Source organism: Syngnathus leptorhynchus, chromosome 20 (assembly GCF_054491065.1).
Source record: "Syngnathus leptorhynchus isolate UIUO chromosome 20, UIUO_Slep, whole genome shotgun sequence".
Classification (NCBI taxonomy): Eukaryota; Metazoa; Chordata; class Actinopteri; order Syngnathiformes; family Syngnathidae; genus Syngnathus; species Syngnathus leptorhynchus.
The window spans coordinates 5,133,132-5,158,503 of NC_141214.1; the positions used below are offsets into that span (position 1 = coordinate 5,133,132).

The window sequence follows — 25,372 nt, forward strand, 5'->3', positions numbered from 1 at the left end:
TACACGGCTGACCCCATGTGACTGTTTGGTACTAATTAGACATCTCTCAGCATAAAGCGGTCATTAAGTTGATCATGGTTACATGGATGATAATAAGAAACCCTCAAAGTGTTTAGGGAAATATTGGCAAAGCTAAAAGCACATTTTGGGGCCAATTTGGGTTTTTAAAATGCATTTGCGCTCATTAGTTTCCCTCATAAAGGCCGTCGTAAATTTAAATCATCAATATGGGCCAAATGAAGACAAATCCGGACAATGCTGTTTTATTTCATTTTTGTCTGTATTGTCTTGAGTGGGTTGTGTGTATGAATTTATTAATATGATAAGGACAATCTAAATATATTTAAAAAAATAGGTATGTGTAGACTCAGTCATATTTATCACTTTGCAGCTATTATTAATGTTGAAGATGCAAATTGAATGAATTTTAAAATGCATTATTTAAATAGGCTATTTTGTCAAATGCCTTAATCTGAAGCGACAAGTGTAAATTTAATGGGTTTTTTTTCCAATTACACTTGGCAGTTGTTTTATTTTGAAAGTCTTGCACTACTGCTGCACCAGACTTTCCTATTTCTACTTGATGTGATCACGTGACGCCACCACTGGGCGAGCAGAACTGCAGAAAAGGAAGCGAGAAGAACAAGTACCACCAAAAAAAATGGGGATCAAACTGTATTACACCACTGTAACTGCCTCACGGACGGTGAGTGGCTTAGCAGCGCATCGGTAAACTTGTGCTTTTTGTTCCCCCCCATGTTTTCTCTTTTTTTTTTCTTGCTAAGCTAACGGTGGTGAGCCTTGCACAAGACACACCCAGCTTCGCTTGCTAGCTTCGAATTTTGACATTCACCTTACTTAGTGGTCATTAAAAAACAAAATACCAACTATGTATTTAGATAACTATTAACTGTATGCTAAGGTTAAGCGCCAAGTTTGTAGTTGGGAAATCGTTCAGGGGCGGTCATTTGGGGTGTGGTCAAGAACATATTCCCTCCCATTAAAAACAAAACGCTCATCCCCAACAAGAGTAATTTTTTTTTGTTTCTAATATTTATCAATAAGTGAATGCCACATCCCTCCAATGTAAATAAAAAAAAAGGCAACTTACTTGTTTTTTTGCAGATTAAGTCCCAGCAGGCCGAAGTGATGCGCATCCTTGACAGTAAAAGCATCCAGTATGAGTTGGTGGACATCTCGGTGGGCGGCGAGCTGCGCGACGAGATGCGTAGCAAAGCGGATAACCCAGCGGCCGTCCCGCCGCAACTTTTCAACGACGATCAATACTGCGGGGTAAGAAGTTTGAATTATAATTTGCTGTGTTTTTTTTATGTTGTCATGCTAATTATTCACCCCACCAGGATTACGAAATGTTCTCTGAGGCGGTGGAGGCGGACACTGTGGACCAGTTCCTGAAACTGGCGTGAATCACAACAAACCATTCCAATCACCCGTCAAGCACACTGAAGACCCCTTTGACAGCGACTTACGTCATATGCCATAAGGAAGAATGCCAAATATCCTCAACATACGTCTTTGTTTCAACATCGATATTCAACCAAGATTGTCTTAAAATTAATCCACAGATCGACATTCTTAATGACGTGGACCTGGTATTATAAACGTCATCTTCCTACATTCCCCTGTTGCGCTTAACATGCTAAGCTAAACGACAAACAAAAAGAAAAACATTTTTCTCTGGGATTATTGGCAGACATTTTAAGTCCCAGGCCGTAGCTTGGCTAAACATTGATTAAAATGGAAGTCTTAATTTAGTTGAAGAAGCTGTTTGTTATGTAAACTCCTAAAACCAAAGAAAAAAAGATTCCAAATGTTTTGAATTTACCCAACTTCCAGTAGAAATACTCGCATATTTTGTCGACTGCTTGTTTAACGACTATTCCAGTTCCGTCATTACGCTTTCCCCAAATTGTTTTACTTTTTTTTTAGGACCGGCCCACTTTGGAGTTTCCTCTACATTAGAAGTTAAAACTGAATTGAAGGAGTATTTGAAGGATCCTTGCTGTTAGGTTGTCTGTCCAGACAGGCCAAAATAATAACAATAACAATAATGTGAATAACAAAATGCATTTCATTGGTCAGAACGTTTCAGAATGTCTCGGGAGTATTTGTGATTCCCTTCCTAGTTCTATTTGAAATGTTGTTGACTGAAAAGGACCAAAAAAAAAAAAAAAGACACCATTTCTAGTGTCATCCATGTAGCTGGTCCTGGGTATGACCATTCTGGGACCTTATGCACTGAAGCAGTTACACAGTCCAAGGCTGGTGTGTTTCAATGGACCTGTCACATGTGAAAATATGATTTCATTTCTTTTTTTTGCGTACATGTGTATATTGACATTTGGATGATAGAGAAGTTTACCTCACAGCAGATACATTTCAGTATGATTCTAGGTCACGCAATTTGGGATATGGCGCAATGACAAGCCTGTATTGTTCACAATGTTTGTGCACTTGTTTTTGTATCCCCCGTATGGCTGTTTGCAGATGGTCTTACGAATTATGGTTCATGTTCCGGTCACATTTCATGTGAGACCTGTTTGCTTTGTGTTTGGACCAATTCTCCTTGGCCGAAATGAGAAGTAGAAGAAAATAGGGAATATAATGCTGTTATCTTCCAAGAAGATTGTGATATGTCATATGGGTTACAAAATTAAAAATGAAATTGAATCAAACTTTGTATTTTGTTTCCTTAATTTTTTATCAGTTTTTTTTTTTAATAGTTTTTATTTGGATATATCTTAATCTGGTTTTATTTAAATCCAAATCCGACTTTTTGACTGGGTTCTGAGTCAGTGGAAGTTTGTTTTATAATACCGGGGCCTCCCAACCGGGCGGTGCAAAAAGACTGGCTGGGAACCTCACACAAAAAGCAAGAACGCAGACCAAATCAAGAAGTAGCAGCTTAATTGGGTGTAAAAATGGCGATGTCGCAAGGAACAAAGAAGAAAGTTTGTTATTACTACGATGGTAAATATGCCATTTTGCAACCCTTCGTATTTGCAAAAGCATCTAAAGATGCTTTCAGTGAACTGTGCATGTTTTAAATTGCACGCGCGATAATCTCTTAAAAGTCCAACGCCGGTCAGGCTAGCCCGTTTTGCAACCGAAGGCTAACGCGTGCTAAGCTAACATATCTGCAAGTGTAAATGCACAGAAACTAATCTCGTGTTACCAAACTAAGACGAAGTCACATGATCAAGTTTAACGCATCAGAAGCGCTTATTTTATTTGTTTAAGGTGCAATTCGGGTAGTGTCCCACTTTAGCTAATGGATGCTAAAGACACTTGCTAAGTTTCCTGGCTGTCAACAAGAATTCATATGTGACTTGCCGAGTCAGCATCGACTAACTGTTATTTTAATTGTATCTTGCAGGTGACGTGGGAAATTATTATTACGGTCAAGGCCACCCCATGAAGCCCCACAGGATCCGCATGACACATAACCTGCTCTTGAACTATGGACTATATAGGAAGATGGAGATCTATGTCAGTTTGCCAATGCTATAGAAACCTGAAATTGAATTTACTTTTTTTTTTTTTTGGGGCTCGTACTTACATGATATTATGTATCCGTAGAGGCCACACAAAGCCAGCGGCGAGGAGATGACCAAGTACCACAGTGACGACTACATCAAGTTCCTCAGGTCCATCAGACCGGACAACATGTCAGAATACAGCAAGCAGATGCAAAGATGTGAGATTTTTTTTTCTTTCTATTTCTTGCAACGTGAAATCAAATGTGCACATCGGAAATCACTCACTTGCATTTTCCTCACGCAGTTAACGTGGGAGAGGATTGTCCGGTGTTTGACGGGCTTTTTGAGTTCTGCCAGCTCTCCACCGGCGGATCTGTGGGTACGTGTGTTTTTTTTTTTCCTCTCAAGCAAGTTGACATTCTATAATACACCCAAAAAAAAACCCACTTAACATTGTTTTCCAGCGGGGGCAGTGAAGCTGAATAAGCAGCAGACAGATATTGCCGTCAACTGGGCGGGAGGACTCCACCACGCCAAGAAGTCGGAGGCGTCCGGTTTCTGCTACGTCAACGACATTGTCCTCGCCATCCTCGAGCTGCTCAAGTAAGCCTGGTGGATTTCTGTCAAATTTTGGTCCCATTAAACGATTATTTTTTTAAGCACCCTTCTATGTTGATTTTAATTCCTACCTTTAAAGATGTCCATCGTTGCATTGTGTGCAGGTACCACCAGCGCGTGCTCTACATCGATATCGACATCCATCACGGCGACGGCGTGGAAGAAGCTTTCTATACCACCGACCGTGTTATGACTGTCTCCTTCCACAAATACGGCGAGTACTTCCCTGGCACCGGTGACCTTAGGGTGAGTTGGATTCTGCACCTTAAGCCTCTCCGGCGATGGTTCACTCGACGATAAGGCTCAAGATGCGTTCGCTTGTAGGACATCGGCGCCGGGAAGGGAAAGTACTACGCCGTGAACTATCCCCTGAGAGACGGCATCGACGACGAGTCTTATGAGGCCATCTTCAAACCTGCAAGTGCTTGTATCACATTCAATCAAGACAATATGGGCAGTATTAATAAGTGTTTGTGTGGTTTAGATCATGGCTAAGGTGATGGAGATGTATCAGCCAAGTGCAGTGGTCCTGCAATGTGGAGCTGACTCCCTGTCAGGAGACAGACTTGGCTGCTTCAACCTCACCATTAAAGGTAACGCAAAAATTGTCGTGAATAGAACAAATACACAAACAACACAATTGCGTGTTTCTACCACTTGCCATCTTTGTGGCATTTTTTTTCAAAAACATGAAATGAACATTTAGTGACACAGTTTGAAATGTTACTCTAATTTTGACACGACACAGATGGATATTTTTAAACTTATTTTTTTCCAAATTAGTACACTATTATTAATACTACTATAATTCATACTGATTGTTTTAGCAGTAACTATAAAAGGCCACTAGGTGGCAGTGTTGCTTTGGAGACACTTTCCTGGTAACTCAATTAGTTTTTTTCTGCTGCCATATTTTACGTTTGCGGTTTTCAGGTCACGCCAAGTGTGTGGATTACATGAAGAGCTTCAACCTGCCTCTTCTAATGTTGGGCGGGGGCGGCTACACCATCCGCAACGTGGCGCGCTGCTGGACCTACGAGACGGCAGTGGCGCTGGACTGCTCCATCCCCAACGAGCTTCCCTACAACGACTACTTTGAATACTTCGGCCCCGATTTCAAGCTGCACATAAGCCCGTCCAATATGACTAACCAGAACACAGACGAGTACCTGGAGAAGATCAAGCAGCGCCTCTTCGAGAACCTACGCATGCTACCGCACGCGCCCGGCGTCCAGATGCAGGCCATACCGGAGGACGCGCCGCACCCTGACAGCGCGGATGAAGATGATGAAGACCCCGACAAACGCATTTCCAGTAAGTCTGAACACGGTAAACTGTTATTCATACAGTGATGATGGTTCATTATTTTTTGGGGGGGTCATTTTACAGTATGAATTAACTTAGCAACAAAGTTAGAACAAACCCATTTCGTGTTTTCTGGACGATCCAAAATAGTAAAAGTTTTTTTTACTTTGTGGTTCAGTCCGGGCACATGACAAGAGGATAGCGTGCGACGAGGAATTCTCAGACTCGGAGGATGAGGCCGAGGGGCAGGGTGGCAGCCGGCGGAATGCGACCAATCATAAAAAGGCCAAGCGGGTGAAGAAAGAGGAGGAACGCGATGGGGAGGAGAAGAAAGGTAAGATTTTTTTGATTTAATTAAGGGGAACGTGCATCGATTCATTTTTTTTTTCTGCATTGCAGATGTGAAGGAGGATGAAAAGGAGGATGAGAAGATGGATACTTCAATGTAAGAGCATTTGACTCCCCAAAAATATTTAAATTTACAGAGCAACATTTGATTTGATTTATTTTTTACCTTTTTTTTAGTGCAAAAGAAGAAGTGAAAACTACTACTTGAAGTGCATTTCCAGGTGTTTTCGAGCTCATGGGAGCTCATACCCAGTCCCAATTGTTAAGCTCCACCCACCCCGACACAGATATCAAAACAAATGCCATATTGTTTCCTTGTGCTCCATCCGAAATGAAGAAATCCATCCGTACTCAAATGACCCTCATCAGTATTCTTTTAAATACATTCAGCTTCTATTTGTGATGAAACTGAATGTACATAATTATCTTCCTTGCCGTACTTTCACACTTAAATTATTTTGAAATAATCCTGTTTTTTGTTGTGCTTAAGTCTGAAGCAATTTTTAATAAGCAAAACATCTTACTCTGTTGTTGTGTACAAAGGTGGTGTAATATTGTTTCCAGAATTAGTTTTTGACTTTGTAATAAAGAAAGAAAGAAACATCAGATTAATTAAAAAAAAAAAAACACACAGGCGCAACATTTAGTCAGAACGGTTTAGTTGAATGTAGTAAAAACAGATATCTGTGTGATGAAGGTTTTCAAATCTTAACACGAGAAATTGTTTATTTTATTTTTTTTAAAGAACCTTCGTTGGAGCTGTGAATGCCAACCCGGCACAACTCAAAATGTGAGTCCCAAAAAATGCTGAGAGTGTGTGTGTGTGTGCGCTTTTCACACCTCTAGCTCAAAGTCAAAGTATTGCGGGTCAAAGTAATGAATCCTCACGTATCCGTCTTCTCCTCCACTGCTATAACTGGAAAAGATACACACAAAAACATTCAAATAAGCACAACAATAAAATAAACTCACCAAACGGTGCTTCCAGACGGCTTCCGGTTTACCTCTTGCCATCGGGGTGGAACGACACACAGTTAATGGGTCCAAAATGTCCCTTAACTCTTCCAAACTCCTCTTCGTATGCAGCGTGGAAGAACCTGAGAAACACAGGAATGTTTAAGTTTCACAAAAATATGTGATTTTTCAAGGTTTTTTTCCATTACAGCATTAAATTCTTAAATAGTATAGACCTTAAGTTTTAATTGTGAATAGCAGAGTTTTTCCACAATCACAGCTAAACTTTTTGGAAATCTGGTTTTACTGTCTCACCTGGCCTCAAATTTGCCAATCCTGGTGGAGGTAGTGGTCACCTCCATGGCCTCCTGACCACCACCCATCACCACCTGTGTCACACACACACATCTCAGTGAGTGTTGCGGGCACGCACACACATGATAACTTCACTATACAAACACTTACGTGGTCCATGATTGGCGAGATGGAGGCCGAGTTGACAGGTCTCTCTGTCCTGAAGGTCTTGATGTGGTCCAGGGAGGCCGAATCAAAGAGCTGAGAAGTAAAATACATAAAGTGAGTTATTATTGGAGAGGTACCAAAGTGTGTATACAATCAAATGAAATGAAAACTAATGATGTACAAAAACAAAAGTACATTTAGAAACTTTTGCAACCATTATTGCGCCTTAAAATTTGATTTTGAAGAATTAGGTATAAAATTAAGTATATGAAGGTACATTACCTTGGCGGTGTTGTCCTTGGATGCCGTGATAACCATGGTAAGGTCCACTGACGTCTGGATGTCGTTGATCTGCTTGTTGTGCTCCTTGATCGTCTTCAGGATTTCCCCTGACTGAGCGCCACCACAGATGGACAACAAAAGTTCGTTCAATTCTGCATGCACTTTGAAGAACACGGGTACAATAAGATAACAAGGCTGCCCACCTTGGCACTGAATTGGTTGATCTCGCCGTTCTCGTGGCCAGCGATGACAAATTCGCCAAGAGGCCCCCACACGGCGCTGGTGATCTTGTGGTCATTGCAAGGGACGGTCAGGTAGGGCTGGTTGTCGTCTGTGCAAAAAAATAAAAATAAACACCAGCCAGTGGAAAAAAAATTGACATCATGCAAGTGTGTCTCATTAGTTTGACACATTGGGAAATTACCAACTGGGTCAGATTCATAATTCACAAAAGGGTTCACAATGCTTTATCATTGTTTTAAACAAATTTACATGCTGCTTTTACTGTATAGTCAAATGTCGTCCTGATACCAATTTGCTGGGGATCCCGCAGATCAAAGAAGTTCAGGAAACACTGGTAGCCCATCTGCTTGTCCGTGGAGAACATGATGATGTTGCCGCTGAAGTCAAAGCCACATGTTCTAACCGCAGAGTTGGTGTTGACCAAGGCCAACTGTTTACCTGTGAACGAATCACATTTGACTGGTCAGTCGGCTTGTCCTAGCCTCAGATTAGGTGTGATGAAACAGTTGACTCACCCGTCTCGCAATCCCACAGCCGACAGCTGTTGTCTGCTGACCCCGTCAAGACGTTTTTAGTGTCCCCTGAGGGAGGTCATGTTAAGGAAGGTGTGTTCAGGTAATATCATACAAATAAAAACTATTTGGGAACTCTTTGGATACAGTCGCAGTCGACACACCACACAGCTCCCGTGTGGCCATTGTAGGTACCCAGACGTTCGCCGTTGACTGAGTACCACACATTTGCAACCTAAATAGGAATACAAAAATAGATTTTGAATTATGAACCTTGACTAGTTCATCGCATATGTAGATGATGATGAAACCATGTTATTTTACAGGTTGTGACAACAGCCTTCATTTTTGCCAAACTCACCGTATCCTTGGCCACGGAAAAGATGAGGTCTCCTTCTCGGTTGTATTTCAGCTGTGTAATGGACCTTTCGTGGCCCTGAAGTAAAATTGGTTTCTGTGGAGAAAAGGGAGACACTTTAAAGTATATTTTCTTAAACGTCTAACAGGTTTAGCGTGCCTTATGTTAAGTGACAAACTACACTTTAGACAAATAGACAATACGGGGCGCTCTGATCAGACGAGCTACCGGCAAAGCTAAGCTAAAATATGCCGCATTCAAAACAACAGTAAAGTCTTTCCGTACTTAAAGCAGGCATACTATTAGAAAAATAAAATGTTACTAACCATGTTTGTCAACCGAGTGGTAATACTCTATGTAAGAAGGTTAATAAGTCCAAATACAGCGACAGTAAATATACACTCGTGTTTCGATCGGCGGAGCCGCGATCCAAAGGAAGTGACACTGTGCATGTGCCCCACAATATACAGGCTAGGGCGCTCTCTAGTGGATTGGAGTGCGACATAACCGGCCACAAAGTTTTTTTTTCGCTTCGGCCCCATTTTGATTGTTGAAAATAATAGCAGACAAACATTACGTGGATATTATTTATGTTTGTAATTATCTCTATCATAATTTAAAAAAAAAAAGTGTTGTCGCTTTTGACAACTGCCGGAGGGCCCCTTTTCCACGCATGCGCGCAACCTTAAACGTCATCTAGCGAAAAGTGACGACCGGCTAAAGAAAGCTTACCATAGGGAAGTCATAATTCCTCTTAAACGCGTACACGCAAAAGAAGCTCCTTTGTTTTTGTTTTTTGGTAACATCATCTGGATCGGCTGACGATATGAGTTAGCTAGTCTTGGCAGGTCATTACACTGGGATTACCTCGGTGAAAATGGAGCGAGAGTTTGACGACATAGAGTCGGAGGGCCGGTGGCACAAATTGTACATGGTAAGTGAAGTTAGCATGTTGCTAACGTTTAACAGACTCCAGGTCAGTTGTGTGTGTGTGTAATATTGATAATAGAACCAGGATGGCCATAGACTGATAAAAAAGTAAAAAATAGGTATATACTTAATAAGTATACTGACTACTTTGATCATTAATACTGTAAAACCTACTATCATTGTCTGCAATTATTCATTTGATAGTATTTTTCACTCAAATAATCAATAATAATTTCTGCTGTTACTTTCCAGGATATCCGAAGTCAGTCACATGAGTGCTCCTATAAAGTAGCCAAGTATCCTGAGAATCGCAGCCGCAACAGATACAGAGACGTCAGCCCATGTACGTTTAAGACACGCTTGTCTTTAACAAACACAATACCCGGCCGGACATGAACTTGCTACCGCTGTCCCCCAACAGTTGACCATAGTCGTGTGAAGCTGAAAAATGCAGACAACGACTACATCAACGCCAGCCTGGTGGTGATGGAGGAAGCGCAGAGACGATACATATTGACTCAGGCAAGTTGGGGGGCATTGAGATACATAAGTGGGGATCACTTCAAATAACTCATCTCGGACGTAGCTAACATTTTTGTTTCGTCCCCGGTCTGCAGGGTCCCCTCAGGAACACGTGTGGCCACTTCTGGCTCATGATCTGGGAGCAAAAGACCAAAGCCATCGTTATGCTTAATCGGGTGATTGAGAAAGGCTCGGTAAGCATCGCAAAAAGTGGTACTGGTCATCTGGTACATCGTAGAGGGCCTCATCGCTTTTCTTCCTTTGTTGTCTGATAGGAAAAGTGCGCCCAGTACTGGCCTGTGACCGAGGAGCGTGAGATGGCCTTCAGAGACACGAGGTTCTTGGTCACACGGCTGTCAGAAGACATCAAGTCTTGCTACACCACCAGAGTGTTGGAGCTGCAGAACATTAGTGTAAGTGCTTATTAATCTTGCTCGTTGATTACCTTTTTTTTAATTTCCAAATCCATTCTCATAGACTGGGGAGAAGCGGGAGATCCACCATTTTCACTACACATCGTGGCCCGACTTCGGCGTGCCCGAGTCACCTGGGAGTTTCCTCAACTTCCTGCTAAAGGTGCGCGAGTCAGGGGCTTTAGGGGCAGACAACGGCCCAGCCGTGGTGCACTGCAGCGCAGGCATCGGACGCTCGGGGACTTTCTCGCTGGTGGACACGTGTCTCGTGCTGGTGAGATTTGATTTGAAATGATCGACACTGGCCGCCTGATATGAGCATCTATTTTTATCTTTTGAGGCTTTATGTTTGTCTGGCAGATGGAGAGAAGGAAAGAAGAGTCACCGTTGGACATCCGTAGGATTTTGTTAGACATGCGGAAGTACCGCATGGGTCTAATACAGACACCTGACCAGCTGCGCTTCTCCTTCATGGCTGTCCTTGAGGGAGCAAAGTGCATTATGGGAGACACGTCCGCACAGGTAAACGGGCTCCTAACGTCTATAATCGCAACGATAAAACACGGAGCTAACGTCTACTTCCCGTCTCGCAGACTCAGTGGCGAGAGTCGGCCCGAGAAGAACAGGAGCCCACCGCTGACCCGCCGGAGAAAAGCAACGGCGGCCAGCGGGCGGGACTGCCCGGCAAGGAAGACGACTACAGACACGATGACGCCGAGAGACCGAGCCAGTCGCCTGAGCAGGACAACAATACACAGTTAATATCGATTATCAATCAGTTCAGCGTTGTTGTTGTTGTTGTTTTTTTTTGATCCATTAAGATGAGTTCATTTGTCAAGCCCATTAAAAAAAAATGGACTAGTTTACTAAAAGCACAGTTCATGGTTGCCAACTTGATGAATTTGAAAGCCAAATTGGCCAGCTCTAATTTAATGTGTTTGATTTTGGACAGCAAACGACGCAGGGATGACAGTTTCTCCATAGCCCAAAGCCAAAGGATCAACGACGCCGACAGAAAGCGGAAAAGGTGATTACGCCGGCGCGCAAATATAATCACTGCGACACACTCACAAGAACTCCATTTTCTCTCAACGTGCTGTTTTCTCCTCGCACAGTTTGGGCTGCATTTGCTGCTCGTGACCCAGCACCCTCAATTTTACGGTTTACAAATAGCTCCTGATCTCGTATGTCCCCCCCCCACCCACGTGTGCTGTGTTTTTTTTTTAACTTTATTCCTTCTTTCATTCTGCTGTGCTTTTGTTTTGATAAGTTGCCAGGCAACCGTTTGGAATTGTTTTGACTGGGTGAATGTGTCTTTGTTGCACGTTTGCATCGAAATCAGAAGTTTTCAGCAATCCCCAATGTGTTGAAATCATTTTGGCAATATCTGAGAATGACTAAGACACACTAGTAGATTAATAGTTAATAATTTTTACACTGAAATTTTTTTTTTTTTTTCCACTACTGCTTTTTTTTTTTAAGCCTGCATTCTGTGGTGGAAGGGACAAAAAGTTACAACAACACTTTTTTTTTTTTTGCCCACCAATTGGAATGCATGCGATGAATCCCCAAGTTGCCAAGGGGCATACATCGTAGTCATCCCCTGCGTTTCGAGTTGATTTTCGTTGTTACGTCGAGACGACTTTTACATATTTTGACTTTTGTCTCATGACAGAGCAAAGACCAACGACTTCTGACACGGGCTCCACTAACCCGGCTGCCATCGCCAAAGAGAAAAAAAAAAAAAAAAAAATCGGCAGGGAAAACACCAACCTCTCTGTTCTGCTTCTTCTTCGCCAGCACCTCCTGTTCCTCTTCCTCTCCAAACTGTTTACAACACACGCCCACTCAAAACAAGAAAGAAAAATAACAAATCACACCAGCATTTCTTCAAATGTATTTTTTTTTTTGGCAGCATTTGTCATACGTTTATACAGACTGAAATAAGACCTATGCATTGACAGGTTCTAATTATTCAGATGTGTATTTTTGGGTAAGAGAACTTTTTTGATAAAAATGTTCTATTTTTTTATATTAAAAAAATGTACCTCAAATGAAGCAAAGTCAACGGCATGTACAATTGTACATATTTTTTTTCTGAAAAATTTCCAATGCAGTATATATTAAAAATTACGTTGTGGAACATTTCAACCCAGAGTTTGATGAAAAAAGTAAAGGCAATTCTTTTTTTCTCCTATGTTCTCTTCTAATAAAAACAATGTCATTTACAGAATGTATGGACCTCTGTGTTAAACAATTGGCACAGTCATGGCTATGAAATATCACTTCTTTTCCACCTGTTATTTGAAAAATGCAACAGATCCATTTTGTTCACGGAAGCTCTCAAACATGCCCCTGACAATTCCGCAATACAAAGCGTAGGATGTGCCAAAATGAAAACTTGAGGGGGCTGTTTAGCGTTTTTGTTTCAGAGTCAAGTTACGGACAAGGCGGGGGCGGAACTGCTGGGAAACACTGCGTGGCTTTGGGCCAAGCATTTTCAGTTAGTCAGGGACCAAATCAGGTCAAGCAAGAGAAACATTCACTTTGACTCTTAATAGATTTTATTGAAATATCGAACAAGGTTACAAAAAATAATTCAGAAAAGGGCTGGAGGGATGCCGCTCCCAAACAGAAGATTCCAGGAAGTTGGAATCTTCCATTTGGGCTCCCGGTTCTGAAAGAAAGCGGCAAATGGAGACTTAGAATGACACAGATATTTAAAAAATTACAGTATACACAGAAACGTGTTGCTGAGAAAAACAGCAGCACTCGAATCTATCAGCTTTCCCATTACAAGAGTTAATCGTGATAAGTTATTTTGATCTAATAATATCAGATGTAGCTTTTTTTCCCCCCGAGTTTGTGTCACAGTAAACTTGACAGGCTTTTTCCATCAAAGTATTTAGAGACTTACCAGGTTGTCCAGCAGATGGAGCCAATCGTCCATGTGATTGACAAGCGCCAAGGCGTCAGGTACATTGTCGCCCTCAGAGCAGAAGATGAGCAGTACTGCCAGCGGAACGTCCTCGGTGCAACTTAAACAGCACCGCATTCTTAACACGCACATTCCTGCTGTAGACTATACCAACAAATAAATGCCTTACCCATCTATGTAGAGGCCTTTAGTAATGCCTCCACCGGGGACGTAGAGTCTTGGCTCTTCAGCTTCGGCGTCTAAACGTCCGGGGCCAATGGGCATCCTCTCCATCTCTATCCAGCCCAGATCCTTGAAGGCATCGCCGATACACTTCTGCAAGTTTGGCGTGACCAGGTACCTGAACGGGGTCCTAAGAATAAGCACACAATTTATCATGACATATCAAAGCAATTCTCTTTTCTTCTTTGTGACTAATTTTGGGTCTGATATTAAGGTTTAACATAAAGATTAGTATTGTTGTGTTACCCTTGCAGCTGCTGGTCATCTCTTTGGTAGGCATGGCTGCTGGAGAGAACCACTGTCCGGGAGAAGCCACTTGCCTTGATCCAGGACAGCAGCAGCTGACGGAAACATCTAGATTTCCTCTGCGAGGTGGGGGGGAGAGATACATCAAACTTGCATGCATGTGCATTTAATAGTCTTCTGCCCATCTTGTGGTTCTCTGATCATCACTTGATTGACATACCTTGACAATTGGTGCTCTGATCTGAAGAACTGCTAGCTTGAGCTCAGGTGCGGCAAAGACTATTGACAAGAACATTAATTATTATCATGGATTATGGAGATTTTAGGAACTGGGGCTTCACCTTCTGCGGCTGTATGCAGCTCATCTACGTCGTCCTTGCCAGTGGCGTATGGGTTGTTGCCCGCCATGGGGATGAGGCAGTCCGTGTGCAGAAAACCGACTTTGGGCAGGTTCAAGGTGGATATGAGGAGATCCACCGCCAGCTGCCCCACGTTGCCCACTGCCACCGCTGGCTAATATTAAGAGACAAACTTTCACAAATTAACAGGTGGTACATGCGTTGAGCAGATTTATTCAATTTTATTTCGGATTAAGATTAGTAAGAGTCGTGTGAATAGAACAGATATACCTATCTCGTAATAAACGGTGTACATTTGCTGGACTCACCAAAACAAGCGTGAAATCCTTAAACACAGGCGTAGAGTTTTGTGAAGTGATAAACATGGTTGAATTACGTGACTTTAGTTTACAATCTAACGATCAAAACATTCAAAATCTCGCCCAGAATTTCATGTCAAGCGCTCTGGGGTCCTTCCAGTCTGACGGCAACATTGCGGGCCCTAAAAGTGCCTGTCATAAAAGCGACTTAAATGAACTCTTGATAAACATTTCAAATGGTAGTTGCTAGAATACTACGCTATTTCAATCATACATTCAATTTATGTTCCGAAGACAGAAGTTATCTTATATTTCCACAAAATGGACGGTTTTGTTTTAAACAGGCAGATGCGAGTGCGCCGTACGTTACGTTGAAAACGTCACGGTTTATAGCCATACATAACAAATAATAACTAATAGCTAATAATAAAAATGTGTTAGTTTTTAATTGAAAATACACGTGACTGTCCAGAACCAATATTAATATTAAAAGTGTTCTTTAACATTATTGGGGAACTTTTATGATAAGCATTTTAATTCATCAGGCATGGGTTCTCCTCTAATGGCAGCCAGGGCATTGTCGACCATCTTCTGCACAATATTTCTGAGGGTGGTGATGGTCATGGCGCCAAGGTGAGGGGTGATCAGCACGTTGGGAAGGTCGAGGAGAGGATGATCCCTGAGTCAAATGGAGAACGTGATTACAGATAAGCCACTGAGACTTCAATTAGAGATGCTGTGATTCAGTGTGAGAACCTTGGAAGAGGTTCAGGATAAGTCACATCCAAAGCAGCTGCTCGTATGGTCCCGGCTTGCAATGCCTGAACCAACGCGACCTGGTCCACCACTGGCCCTGAACAAAGAAACAATACAATGAAGAAAAAAACCAAAAACAAAGGTGAATTCACAAAAGCAGAACCCCAAATATGTGGATGTTCACTATCTGCCGCCCAACCTCTGCCGATGTTGACCAGTGTGGCGGTGGGCTTCATGAGGGCCAGCTCCCTGCTGCCAATGAGGCCGGTGGTCTCCGATGTCAGGCCCACGGACAGCACCACAAAGTCAGAACGGCCCAGCAGGTCATCCATGTTCTTGCAGTAGCTCGCTCCCAGCACTTGCTCCTCTTCCACATTTCTGAGAAGAGGGCAAACACTCAAAGTAAACATAAATTAATCCGTTCTGTGGCCGGGAGTCTATTTAGTGAGGCAAATGTAGGAGGCGTTTATGTTTGGGTAGGTTACTACTTGTTTGAATGTATCTGAGACATTTTACTTTCTAGGTGTTTCTAATTTTGTTAGCGACAGGATTCCGGAATTAAATGCAGAGTCCATGTGAAAACTTTCATAAGTGTGATCAGCATTGTTCATGCAATTGCTTGCTTACAGAAATCACAGAACATCTTACCTTCTGTTTCTGTTAAAATAGAGAATCTTCATATCAAATCCTTTGGCCCGCTGAGCAATTTTGCTGCCAATAGTTCCCATTCCAATGATTCCCAGAGTGGACCCCGAGACCTTGATGCTACCCAGGTGTTGCGGCATGACACTGGTGTTGGGGTCCATCATAATTCGGTGACCTACAAAGACATCGGTACTACATGTAATACAAGACATACGTAAAAATATCACATGGAGACTCTCAACTTTCGCTAACCCAGGCCAAACTGACCTCTGATGGAAAATGAAAACATTCTCGTAATCATTTCTAGCATTCTTCCCTAGCTACAAGTCTACTAGGCATGATTACCTTCAACGACATTGCGCGCTGATGCGAGGAGGAGCGCCATGGCCATATCCGCCGTACAATTACTGACCACCCCGGGCGTGTTGGCCACCTTCACCCCCAAGCGGGTGATGTAGGGTAGGTCCAGGTCGTCATATCCCACCCCTGCGCTAGCGATCACCTTGACCGCCGGGAGCGAGCTGAGTAGCGCCGTGATGGCCTGCGGGACCCTTTGCCATATAAACAGAACCTGGATTTTGGGGCCATGCACTCCCGGGTCGTTCAGGAAGTCCTGGTAGAGGACAACCCTGAAGTGCTGCCTAAATTTGTCCAGGAAGTCCTCCAAGATGCCCTGCTCAACAATTAGAGCCCACGGTTTGTTGCTATCCATTGCCTGAAAGAAAAGTAAAGAAATATATAGGACAAATTGTAAAAATGTTAAACATTTCCTTCACATATGAAAAGCGTCTCTTGTGAAAATTGGAAAGACCCTCACTTTGTGGACAGAGGATGAAAAAATTGAACTGAACTAAAAAACTGAACTAGGACAGAAGTGGGTTTTCATCCATACCTGTAATCGTTCCCTCAGAAACACACCCAGCCTGTCTTGCGTGTGTAAATCAGCTGTACAGTCGAAAAATGAAATATGACGTGCTGCTTGTCTCGTGCGTGTCGGCATTTGCATGCGAGGGAGGGCTTTGCTTGAAGCAAACAGCGAACAGGAGAAGGACCTTTCTTCGTCGTCGTAAAACTTGAGATTGTTGGAAGACGTGTATATATACTCGCGTGCGTGTTTTATATCTAGCACTGTTTTGTTTTTTTAATTTGAAGAGCACATTAAAGAGGCTGGATTTAACCATGAATCATTTTACAAACAATCTTGTTTAAAAAAAAAAAAAAAAAAAAAAGCTTACAAATGATTTACAATGGTGTCTCGTTAAATCAAAATAATATTGGTCTTTATGCCTCTCTTTGACAACAACATTTATATATTTACCCACTCACTGCAAATTGATTGGACTAAAAAAACGTCAAAGTAATGCAATAATTACCTTGTGATGTTTGATGCAAGCCCTGTAATTGAAAGAAAAGCTTCTACTCCTGCAGCGGTCTCAATTTAACTCTGTGGAGAGTTAATGTATCAGCAATTAAAAGAGCTTGCATAATATTAAAATACACTTTAACAGATACCTAGCAATGTGCCTGTTAACCATGTCTGTGTTTGGTCAATCATCCACATCTGGGTTTGTGGCTCAGCTATATTGGGGGGGGGAAAAATGTTGCCCAATCAGTAAAGTTCAAGGGGGTGGGAGTCTTGTGATGAGTATAGAATAAGAAATTTGTTTTATCTTGAATTATTAAGAATATAAGAATGATCTTGTACTAAAAAACACAACCAATCACTTTCAACTGCCTCCTATTGTGTCACATATTCCAGTTTGGACACAGATGTTGTATGAGCTCTCACTGCACGAGAGGGCCTTGGGAAATCCGCTAAAAAACACATGGCAAAACACTTGCCAACTCCTCAATGGATTCCTGCGAAGAAGCTCAACACGCTATTGCTCAGCATGTCCCTGCTTGAGAATAAAGTCACCTGTAATCCAGTCAAGCTTGGCCGTTAAGTCCGCCAACGGTGACGCACGGCGGCCGCTGCGGTGAACTAATAGGTCAGCCAGGCCTAGCTTTTCCCACGGGGCACACAAGATGATCCTATTCAACGTCTGTTGCTACCTAAAACAGCAGCACCTACCAAGACACAAGAAGAGAAATTGCAGTTATTCGGGAGATGTTTGTCTAAAGCGATCTAATCGGTGCACGCCGTCGGTTGTGATTTTCGAAACTGCAACACAATGCAAGAAAGCGCTTTCTTGCATTGAGTCCAATTATCCAATGAGAGAAATCTCATGGCAGTGAATGGTCACCACTGGAGGCAATCCAAGGTTGATACTGAGTGGTTAGGTAAGCGATAATCGCAGGACCTCGTGGATCGTCTCCTCCCGTGTAGATCAACGGCTTCTCAATGGCCCCCCCCCCCCGAGAAAGCCGATGTTACCTAATGATGCCGCCTGTTGATGCCATGGGGCCACCTCGCCGCGTTGGCTTTGTTTACACCAAAATGCACTCTTTGGTAGACAGCTGGTCAGATCAATGTTATGCAAAGCTATTAGTCAGATGCTGCCGCTTCCCAGCACTCAGGCGTTCTCTGCCTCGGGGGGTCCAAACTAGCCCAGCGGATTATGTGGATAAAAGGTCAACATCTTTACATTGTCCAACGACAGGGGAGCGTGGCGCCGAATTACGCTGGCGTGCGACATGACGTGCATTAAGGCATTGATGTTATGTCATTTTAATGGATCCATTTTGAGAGCAGATTACATGATTTATACTATAGATGAGATTATTATTTGGACGAATACGAGACAATAAATCCTATGAATAAGGGTACTATATAGATTTAGCTATCACAGCCATTTTATGGCGACTAACTCATTTTCCAAGGTTTAAAATCCCCCACGGTGCTGCTGACTTCGGTTGATGTTTTGTGATTGCCATTTATTGGGATTCAATTGCCTTCTGGGAAAGCACTTACTGAAGGCAAAGAACATGATTCATTCCAAACCAGAATTCAATGTGTCAGCACGCTCTCCATGGTCAGCCCTGCTGACTCAGCAGAAGGGAGAGAGAGGGTCCATTCTAAGGCCATTAAGAAAACACGCCCGGGAACAGCAGTTGAATAAGCCGTGATGGCTTTGAGTCCCGCTAATCATCTTAAGGTAAAGGCAAAGCGTGGCTGCAAATGTGCCTGCATGAGGACACCTGTACCGTTCTGAGAAGCTTGTGACCATCATTAGCAGTATCTCAGTTTTATCATGTAATGTTAAAAAATAAGGGGGAGGGGGGGAATGCAATGCTAAACTACAACAAAATATAAATTAAAAATATGCAATCTATCTATGTATCGATCAAACTTTAAATTTGTCTGCATATTATGATGCAAGTGTACCTAATAAATTGTCTCATTAATGTCCAAACGAACCACTGAGTTTTACGTTGCCAGGCCAACGGGGCCTCTCATTGGTCAACTTCTACCCACGTGACGCTTAGGCTTTGACGTCACGCTTCGAGGGCTTGCCCAGCTTGCAGTGTGTACGTTCAGTCACAAGCGAACGACGAGAGCCGGAGTTTGGACCGAGACCCAGCCGGGGAACTGCAGCTTCCCGTGTGGCTTCTCGCGACTTGTCGCCGCGTCCTTGTCCCCTCGGAAACTTTTGTCTCAAATTGTTATGGGCCATTAAAGACACTTTTTGGAGGCTCTTCCACACAGCGACTTGAAAGCGAGGTAAGTTGTACGGTCCCATCGCCCCCCCCCCATCTCCGAGGTACCTTGGTAGCTTCCTGGTAGTTTTGTTCTTGCACAGGTACGCCAACAGGTCGACGCAACGTTAGTTATTTTGCACGTGTTTTAGTCTTGCAAAGAAGATTCTTGCAGCGGATAAAGCTTAGCAACTTCTGCCTAATCGGATGAGGCTGCTCCACTCTGTATTTATGAAGCCCCCAAAGGGAGACATGCAATATGAGCTTTGAATTTTTAGGTTTAACACATTTCAATTAAAACAAATGTAACTTGCTATCAAGTCTTTCGTATTTTAATTTACTGGGACAAATGACAAAATGCATGCACAGAATTTTAATGTGGGGTCCATATTGAGCGGTCAATGTGTGTCTTTGAGGTGTAAAAATAAATCAAACCTCAGAGCTTATTGTAAATAAAAGCTAAAACATTGACTACACAAGTGTGCACACAGTACTTGGAACAGGAGCGGGAAAAATACCATCCATCAGGATTACATGATCAATTATGTTTACATTTAAGGATTTCAACTTCAAGCCTCTGCAGTCCTCCCCACTCGACCAACTAAGCTATTGAAAGAAAAAAATATCTTCACAGATCTAGCTAATAAAGTTCATTGGTCACTGAGGCTAACAGGAATACCACTGGTGGTGATGACAGGGTGTTGTAGAAACAGAAATAGTAAGCCAGAAACTAAAATAGTAACCCTAAAGACATTACAGAAGTTAAATGTGATGTTCTAAAGACAACACAGACAAAACAGAAGAGCTGAAGAAAAATAAAGAGACAGCCCGGGTGGAACAGAGAACTAATAACCCCCTTGGAAGCGTTCTTCTGTACACTTCAAATGGCGAGTTTTGTTAAATCTGAAAATTGGCTCTATTTGTGCGGGCAACTGGCGGTTTGATCTGCTCTGATGTTGCCTGGACTACAGTTAGGCCTCCATGCCTGTAGACTTAGACGCGGGCTCGCTCAAGGTTTAAAACAAACAGTGTCCTCTTTGTGCTACTCGCCAGCAGTTTGCTGCCACTGTTTGTCCAATCGACAGTCTGCTCACCAGTTTGCAGATGTCGTCCGCGACACATTTTGGGTTTCATAATGACGTTTGTGTCGTGAGGATTACCAAACCCCCCAACACTGATAATGCAAGGTTGTGTTTGCGTTGTGACGATGGCTCGATGGAGGGACTTTGTTAAAAAGCAGCGAGAGTGACAAGCAGGTTTCAGTTGACGTGAGACAAAAGGTGTGTTAGCAAGTCAAGCATCAGGAAGTGACACAGGAAGTGGTTTTTCTGTAAAAGTGGTGGGAGCAGTATTATCTCCGAGTTGGATCTGTTCTGTTTGCACTTGTTTGGTGAAAGCTGCAATCGAGTAGAATCTAATCTTATGTTGACATTCATCTCAGGTATTATTGCATCTTTGGTACGTTGTGGATACTCTTGTGAAATGTGACCAGGCCCCTAGTTATCCCAATTTTGTCTTTGACTTGCAATCAGTTGGAAGATTCCGGAGTTGAAATCATATTTTCTGGCACGGATACACCAAGACATTAGTGGAAGGTTAGCGGACTCGGTATGACTGTCACAAGAAGAACCTTCATCCCCCCCGAAGCAGATGGTATCACATACCCTGAGTCGTCTTTCTCCTCGTCATGCACGCGCCAACCTCCTCTCACTTTTCAGGGGGATTAACTTTGGTGCTCTTTAGTTGGGCTTTACCTGCGGGATATAAATGGAGACTCTTGATCATGATGTAAGCTGAAGACAAGATGTTCAGGGAAAAGACGCAAAGTCCAAAACTAAAGTAAACAACCATTAATGTAGCAAACTCATTGCTAATTACGCTTAAGACCTAAAATGGACGAGAAAGTCTTTAACATCGAGCATCAAAGCATTTCAACTTGATTGGTGAATCCAATGGCGCTGATTTACAATCGTCTCACAAAATTCTTTTGAGCCATCAGGAAATGTTCTTTTGTTCTTTCACCTGAAATCAGTGGACCCCCCGCCAAGAATGAATGCTTGGCGAACAATGCTAGAAGAACAATGCTAATTTGCTTCAAATTGTCATTGTCACCAATTAGAGTTCAAACATTTCAGGTCTTTGGCGGGTCAATGTCTTGCATTAAGCCGACTGGTGTGGTGTCGCGCCTTAAACCTCGAGAGGTGGTCAACACAAGCGGGACATGGCCTGACCATGTGATCCTCCTCGTGTCCATCTCGGCAAAGCCGCGATTATGTAACGGTCTCGTTTGTCCTGCAAGTGCAGGTAAGAGTCTTAACGGAGGCAGAAATAGCCTGGTTACTTCTGGTGTCTGCTTTGAGGGATGTTCAGAGAGGCTATCATCTCTTAGCTTCTTTTAGAATGTACAACTCCGATTGAGAACAGCCTAAAAACAAACACACTTATCCAACTTTGTATGACCTTCTGTGCTAGGTTTGAAGGTCCGGGGTTAATCAACAGCATTTTTCAAAAGCTCTTTCTGTTTTTTATTTTGAGGTGCTTTTCAATATTAGTCGGATGCTTCCTAACAACGTTCTTGTCGGTTCTTTCAGACATCTGAAACCAAGACCTGCTCTCTCACCACACATCACTTTTACCAACGGCCATGGGGAAACAGAACAGCAAGCTCCGTCCTGATGTCATGCAGGACCTGATGGACAACACTGACTTCACCGAGCACGAGATCACAGAATGGTACAAGGGCTTCCTGCGGGACTGCCCCAGCGGCGCCCTGTCCATGGAAGAGTTCAAGAAGATCTACGCCAACTTCTTCCCGTATGGCGACGCCTCCAAGTTCGCCGAGCACGTCTTCCGCACGTTTGACGCCAACGGCGATGGCACCATTGACTTCCGGGAGTTCATCATCGCCCTGAGCGTCACGTCCCGTGGCCGGTTGGACCAGAAGCTCAAGTGGGCCTTTAGCATGTACGACCTGGACGGCAACGGCTACATTAGCAAGGCGGAGATGCTGGAGATAGTCACGGTGAGTCTTTGCTCAAGCTCGCTGCGTCGTTTATATCCGTCTGCCCGTGGTGTAATTTTAGCAAGCTGCACTTCCTGCGGTGTTTTATTTCTAGAAGCTGCCTCTTGCACTCAGCTTGACTCAGCACCATATTCAGCTGCTGTGTGCTATTAGGAAGCGCCGACAACCATCCTTGTTTGTTTACTTTTTTGTTAGGGATCAAGGGTAAAAGGGAGCTACGCAACGTTAGGGTATTCATTCTAAAATTAATTATCAACGTAAAACATGAAAGTGTGGAGAGCAACGTGAACATAGACAAAACTTCAAATAAAATGTAATCACTTGTTGTGCAGTTTTATGTCAAAGGTCGTGTCAGTAGCATCATTAATACGTTTGAGCCTGTCAACAACGCTGGTTGCCACCAAGTTGAAAAATGACTGAAATCCTTTCTCACTCTGTGACCGGTCTTCTCTCCACAGGCCATTTACAAGATGGTCTCCTCAGTGATGAAGATGCCGGAGGATGAGTCGACACCTGAGAAACGCACGGATAAGATCTTTCGGCAAATGGACACGAATCGAGATGGTAAGATTTTTATTCTGCATTTTAAGGGATTTTTTTTTCATTGTGAGTTTTCTTGCAAAATGACTACTTAATTCTATTAAAATTACACGATTTTTTTTCTCATTCAATTATATTTTGTCAGATCTTTTTTCCTCCTAGAAGTATTTAAAACAAAAGAAATTTCTGTCATGATTTTATGCTTTTATTCAGATATTTTACTGCTCCTTCCAATCGTATTTTTTATTTGTTCAGGTAAATTGTCTTTGGAGGAGTTTGTGGAGGGCGCCAGGAATGACCCGTCCATTGTGCGGCTGCTGCAGTGCGACCCAAGCAGCGTCGGCCAGTAAGCGGCCGGCTTGCTTCTCTTCCAATCACCTCTTTTTTTTTTTGCATTAGTTCCTCAAAAAAACCACCATTTGAAGGACACCTTTGACAGACTGTATTGCTGTATGCGCAGGACTTGTTTTTTTCTAAAGTGAATTTAGGAGGTACCAAACTGCACTGAATCCATGGTTGCTGCTGCACTTTTTGAATTGGGAAGAGTCAGTGGATGACAAGTACTGAAAAGTGAAGCATCTTGGGAAATGTAGTTCCTCTTTAAACGGCAGAAGGATTTTAACGCACATTTTTTGGGAGGAATAATACACAGTCGAGCCCCTAATGAGGACCATGCTGGCTAGAAATTCAGAGATAAAGTGAAGACATGTTAAAACCTATAATGTTTGTTTTTCTGCAGTATTATTGAATTTTAGAATTTTAACAAACGGCTCCAACCCAGGGTGGCGCAAAAAAAATTTCTTTCTTTTTTTTCTTAAATTGCACAGGAAAATTCAGGCTATAAACATAATTTTAACCTTATTTTATTTTAGTATTATATTTGAAAAAACACCACTTCACCTCAAAATCAAATGTTATATTAAATGTCCATTAATGTTTAAAATTTTATAAATAACTTCCTTATTTTTAATCATCTATTTTTTTTTTTTTTTAATCCCATAAACTCACATGTTGGCCAGTGGACGAATCATTTTAGGTCTAATTGTATTTTTTTTTTTCCCCTCCCAAAACTCCACATACATGAAACAAAACTAGCTGTTTTAAGAATATGTATAGTATTCGATTCTTTTATGATGAATTCACCTTTAAAAATGTGTAAATTATTGCAATGTTATGTTTTTCTTTTACTTGAAAGGACAAAAAAAGATGTATATTTATGCTAGACCAAGAGCACATGTATGGTAAGCAGAAATGATCAAGCAACACACACGTTTATTTGTGTTCCCTAAAACCAAACGCGCGTATGTGTTCTATGATCATATTCGCTTGCCGTACATTCGTGCGTTGCTATGCAGTCACGCACACAAAATGGCGTCGTGGGAAGTGACGTTTCCCCAATATGGCCGCTCACGCTACCAATTTATCTGTCACACGTGTTGATGTTTGTCATACTTAAAAGATGCACCAAATTTCACTTTCACTGACTTAAGTATTTCATTTTAATCCCTGCTGGTGTGAAGACACTGTTGTTTTTTTAGTGGAAAGGAAACAATAATTTGAAAAAAGTACAACTGTGATAATGACGGCGAAAAAGGCCGTTGAGTACTTCAGTCCCACGTCCATTAGCATTTTGTGGTCTAAGTGCCAAATATAGATGATGAATTTAAAAGAATAAATGTACACACAGTATTGTATCATTTATACTGTACAGTTATTACCTGTCGAACAAACGAGGATGTCACTATCATTATTTTATTGATAGATTTTGTAAACTTTATGTAGATGTCCATTTTGTTATTCAAATAAAGACGAAATAATCAAGTGGATGTTTTTGTTGACTCTCACACCAAATAACAACCAAAGGAATTGAAAAACATATAGAAGAAATATAAATGATTACAAAATATGACTCACCAACTTTATCTCGGACTTAAATTAGCCGCAGCTGCTAGCCGTATTGCCAGTTTGTCCTACGACCGGTCCCGTAAAGTGTCATGGCGTTTGTTGTACGACGATGAATAAAGTTCTGGGCAGCACACAATTCATTTCTTCGTGTTATCGGACATAATTCGGCGATGAAGATTCAACCTTGTATTTATATACCGCGGGTGGCATGATTCTACTGTTAGCTTCTGGCTAACGTCAAACTCGTCTGCGCATGCGTAAATACAACCAGCGGGAGAGCGCGGCTCACATGGATTATTCAACTCGATTATTTTCTTAAACATTTTACTGGAAACATACATAACAGATGAGATT

General features: G+C 42.4%; 7 protein-coding genes across 12 annotated transcripts; 4 read left to right on the forward strand and 3 right to left on the reverse strand.

The window, feature by feature from the left end:
• The first annotated feature begins 569 nt into the window (after positions 1-569).
• Positions 570-2,696, forward strand: sh3bgrl3 (SH3 domain binding glutamate-rich protein like 3). Its single transcript, XM_085900754.1, has 3 exons — positions 570-706; positions 1,126-1,293; positions 1,362-2,696. Exons 1-3 carry the CDS (start codon positions 662-664, stop codon positions 1,425-1,427), a joined length of 279 nt encoding a protein of 92 aa, XP_085756880.1. The 5' UTR covers positions 570-661; the 3' UTR covers positions 1,428-2,696.
• A 156-nt stretch (positions 2,697-2,852) lies between these two features.
• LOC147041050 (putative histone deacetylase 1-B) lies at positions 2,853-6,765 on the forward strand. The gene is made up of 12 exons (XM_085900740.1): positions 2,853-2,991; positions 3,398-3,510; positions 3,601-3,718; positions 3,805-3,879; positions 3,965-4,103; positions 4,223-4,364; positions 4,443-4,535; positions 4,603-4,711; positions 5,052-5,432; positions 5,602-5,757; positions 5,823-5,868; positions 5,949-6,765. The coding sequence occupies exons 1-12, from the start codon at positions 2,943-2,945 to the stop codon at positions 5,977-5,979; spliced, it is 1,452 nt and encodes a 483-aa protein (XP_085756866.1). The 5' UTR covers positions 2,853-2,942; the 3' UTR covers positions 5,980-6,765.
• eif3i (eukaryotic translation initiation factor 3, subunit I) lies at positions 6,244-9,062 on the reverse strand. Its single transcript, XM_085900750.1, has 11 exons — positions 8,909-9,062; positions 8,586-8,678; positions 8,372-8,459; positions 8,228-8,293; positions 8,001-8,150; positions 7,673-7,800; positions 7,470-7,580; positions 7,191-7,280; positions 7,041-7,114; positions 6,776-6,868; positions 6,244-6,687 (listed from the first exon to the last, which is right to left on the reverse strand). The coding sequence occupies exons 1-11, from the start codon at positions 8,909-8,911 to the stop codon at positions 6,606-6,608; spliced, it is 978 nt and encodes a 325-aa protein (XP_085756876.1). The 5' UTR covers positions 8,912-9,062; the 3' UTR covers positions 6,244-6,605.
• A 129-nt stretch (positions 9,063-9,191) lies between these two features.
• psmg2 (proteasome (prosome, macropain) assembly chaperone 2) lies at positions 9,192-14,671 on the reverse strand. The gene is made up of 7 exons (XM_085900751.1): positions 14,521-14,671; positions 14,195-14,366; positions 14,074-14,132; positions 13,854-13,972; positions 13,555-13,737; positions 13,365-13,485; positions 9,192-13,124 (listed from the first exon to the last, which is right to left on the reverse strand). The coding sequence occupies exons 1-7, from the start codon at positions 14,575-14,577 to the stop codon at positions 13,047-13,049; spliced, it is 789 nt and encodes a 262-aa protein (XP_085756877.1). The 5' UTR covers positions 14,578-14,671; the 3' UTR covers positions 9,192-13,046.
• Positions 9,243-12,683, forward strand: LOC147041053 (tyrosine-protein phosphatase non-receptor type 2-like). Its single transcript, XM_085900742.1, has 10 exons — positions 9,243-9,516; positions 9,765-9,855; positions 9,934-10,034; positions 10,130-10,228; positions 10,310-10,447; positions 10,512-10,721; positions 10,808-10,969; positions 11,041-11,204; positions 11,400-11,474; positions 12,123-12,683. Exons 1-10 carry the CDS (start codon positions 9,460-9,462, stop codon positions 12,142-12,144), a joined length of 1,119 nt encoding a protein of 372 aa, XP_085756868.1. The 5' UTR covers positions 9,243-9,459; the 3' UTR covers positions 12,145-12,683.
• On the reverse strand, positions 14,414-25,296 carry LOC147041054 (uncharacterized). 6 transcript variants are annotated; one of them, XM_085900746.1, is made up of 11 exons: positions 25,028-25,296; positions 23,007-23,086; positions 21,216-21,305; positions 17,831-17,982; positions 17,425-17,490; positions 17,286-17,356; positions 16,258-16,627; positions 15,916-16,087; positions 15,467-15,645; positions 15,268-15,364; positions 14,414-15,190 (listed from the first exon to the last, which is right to left on the reverse strand). In XM_085900746.1, exons 7-11 carry the CDS (start codon positions 16,622-16,624, stop codon positions 15,031-15,033), a joined length of 975 nt encoding a protein of 324 aa, XP_085756872.1. In that variant the 5' UTR covers positions 16,625-16,627; positions 17,286-17,356; positions 17,425-17,490; positions 17,831-17,982; positions 21,216-21,305; positions 23,007-23,086; positions 25,028-25,296; the 3' UTR covers positions 14,414-15,030. The 6 variants fall into 6 exon arrangements, with proteins under 6 accessions (XP_085756872.1, XP_085756869.1, XP_085756871.1 ...); XM_085900743.1 differs by having other exon boundaries at positions 16,805-17,356; XM_085900745.1 differs by lacking the exon at positions 17,425-17,490.
• Positions 19,361-24,183, forward strand: LOC147041055 (neurocalcin-delta B). The gene is made up of 4 exons (XM_085900752.1): positions 19,361-19,576; positions 22,143-22,573; positions 23,032-23,137; positions 23,369-24,183. Exons 2-4 carry the CDS (start codon positions 22,196-22,198, stop codon positions 23,461-23,463), a joined length of 579 nt encoding a protein of 192 aa, XP_085756878.1. The 5' UTR covers positions 19,361-19,576; positions 22,143-22,195; the 3' UTR covers positions 23,464-24,183.
• Positions 25,297-25,372: the final 76 nt, after the last annotated feature.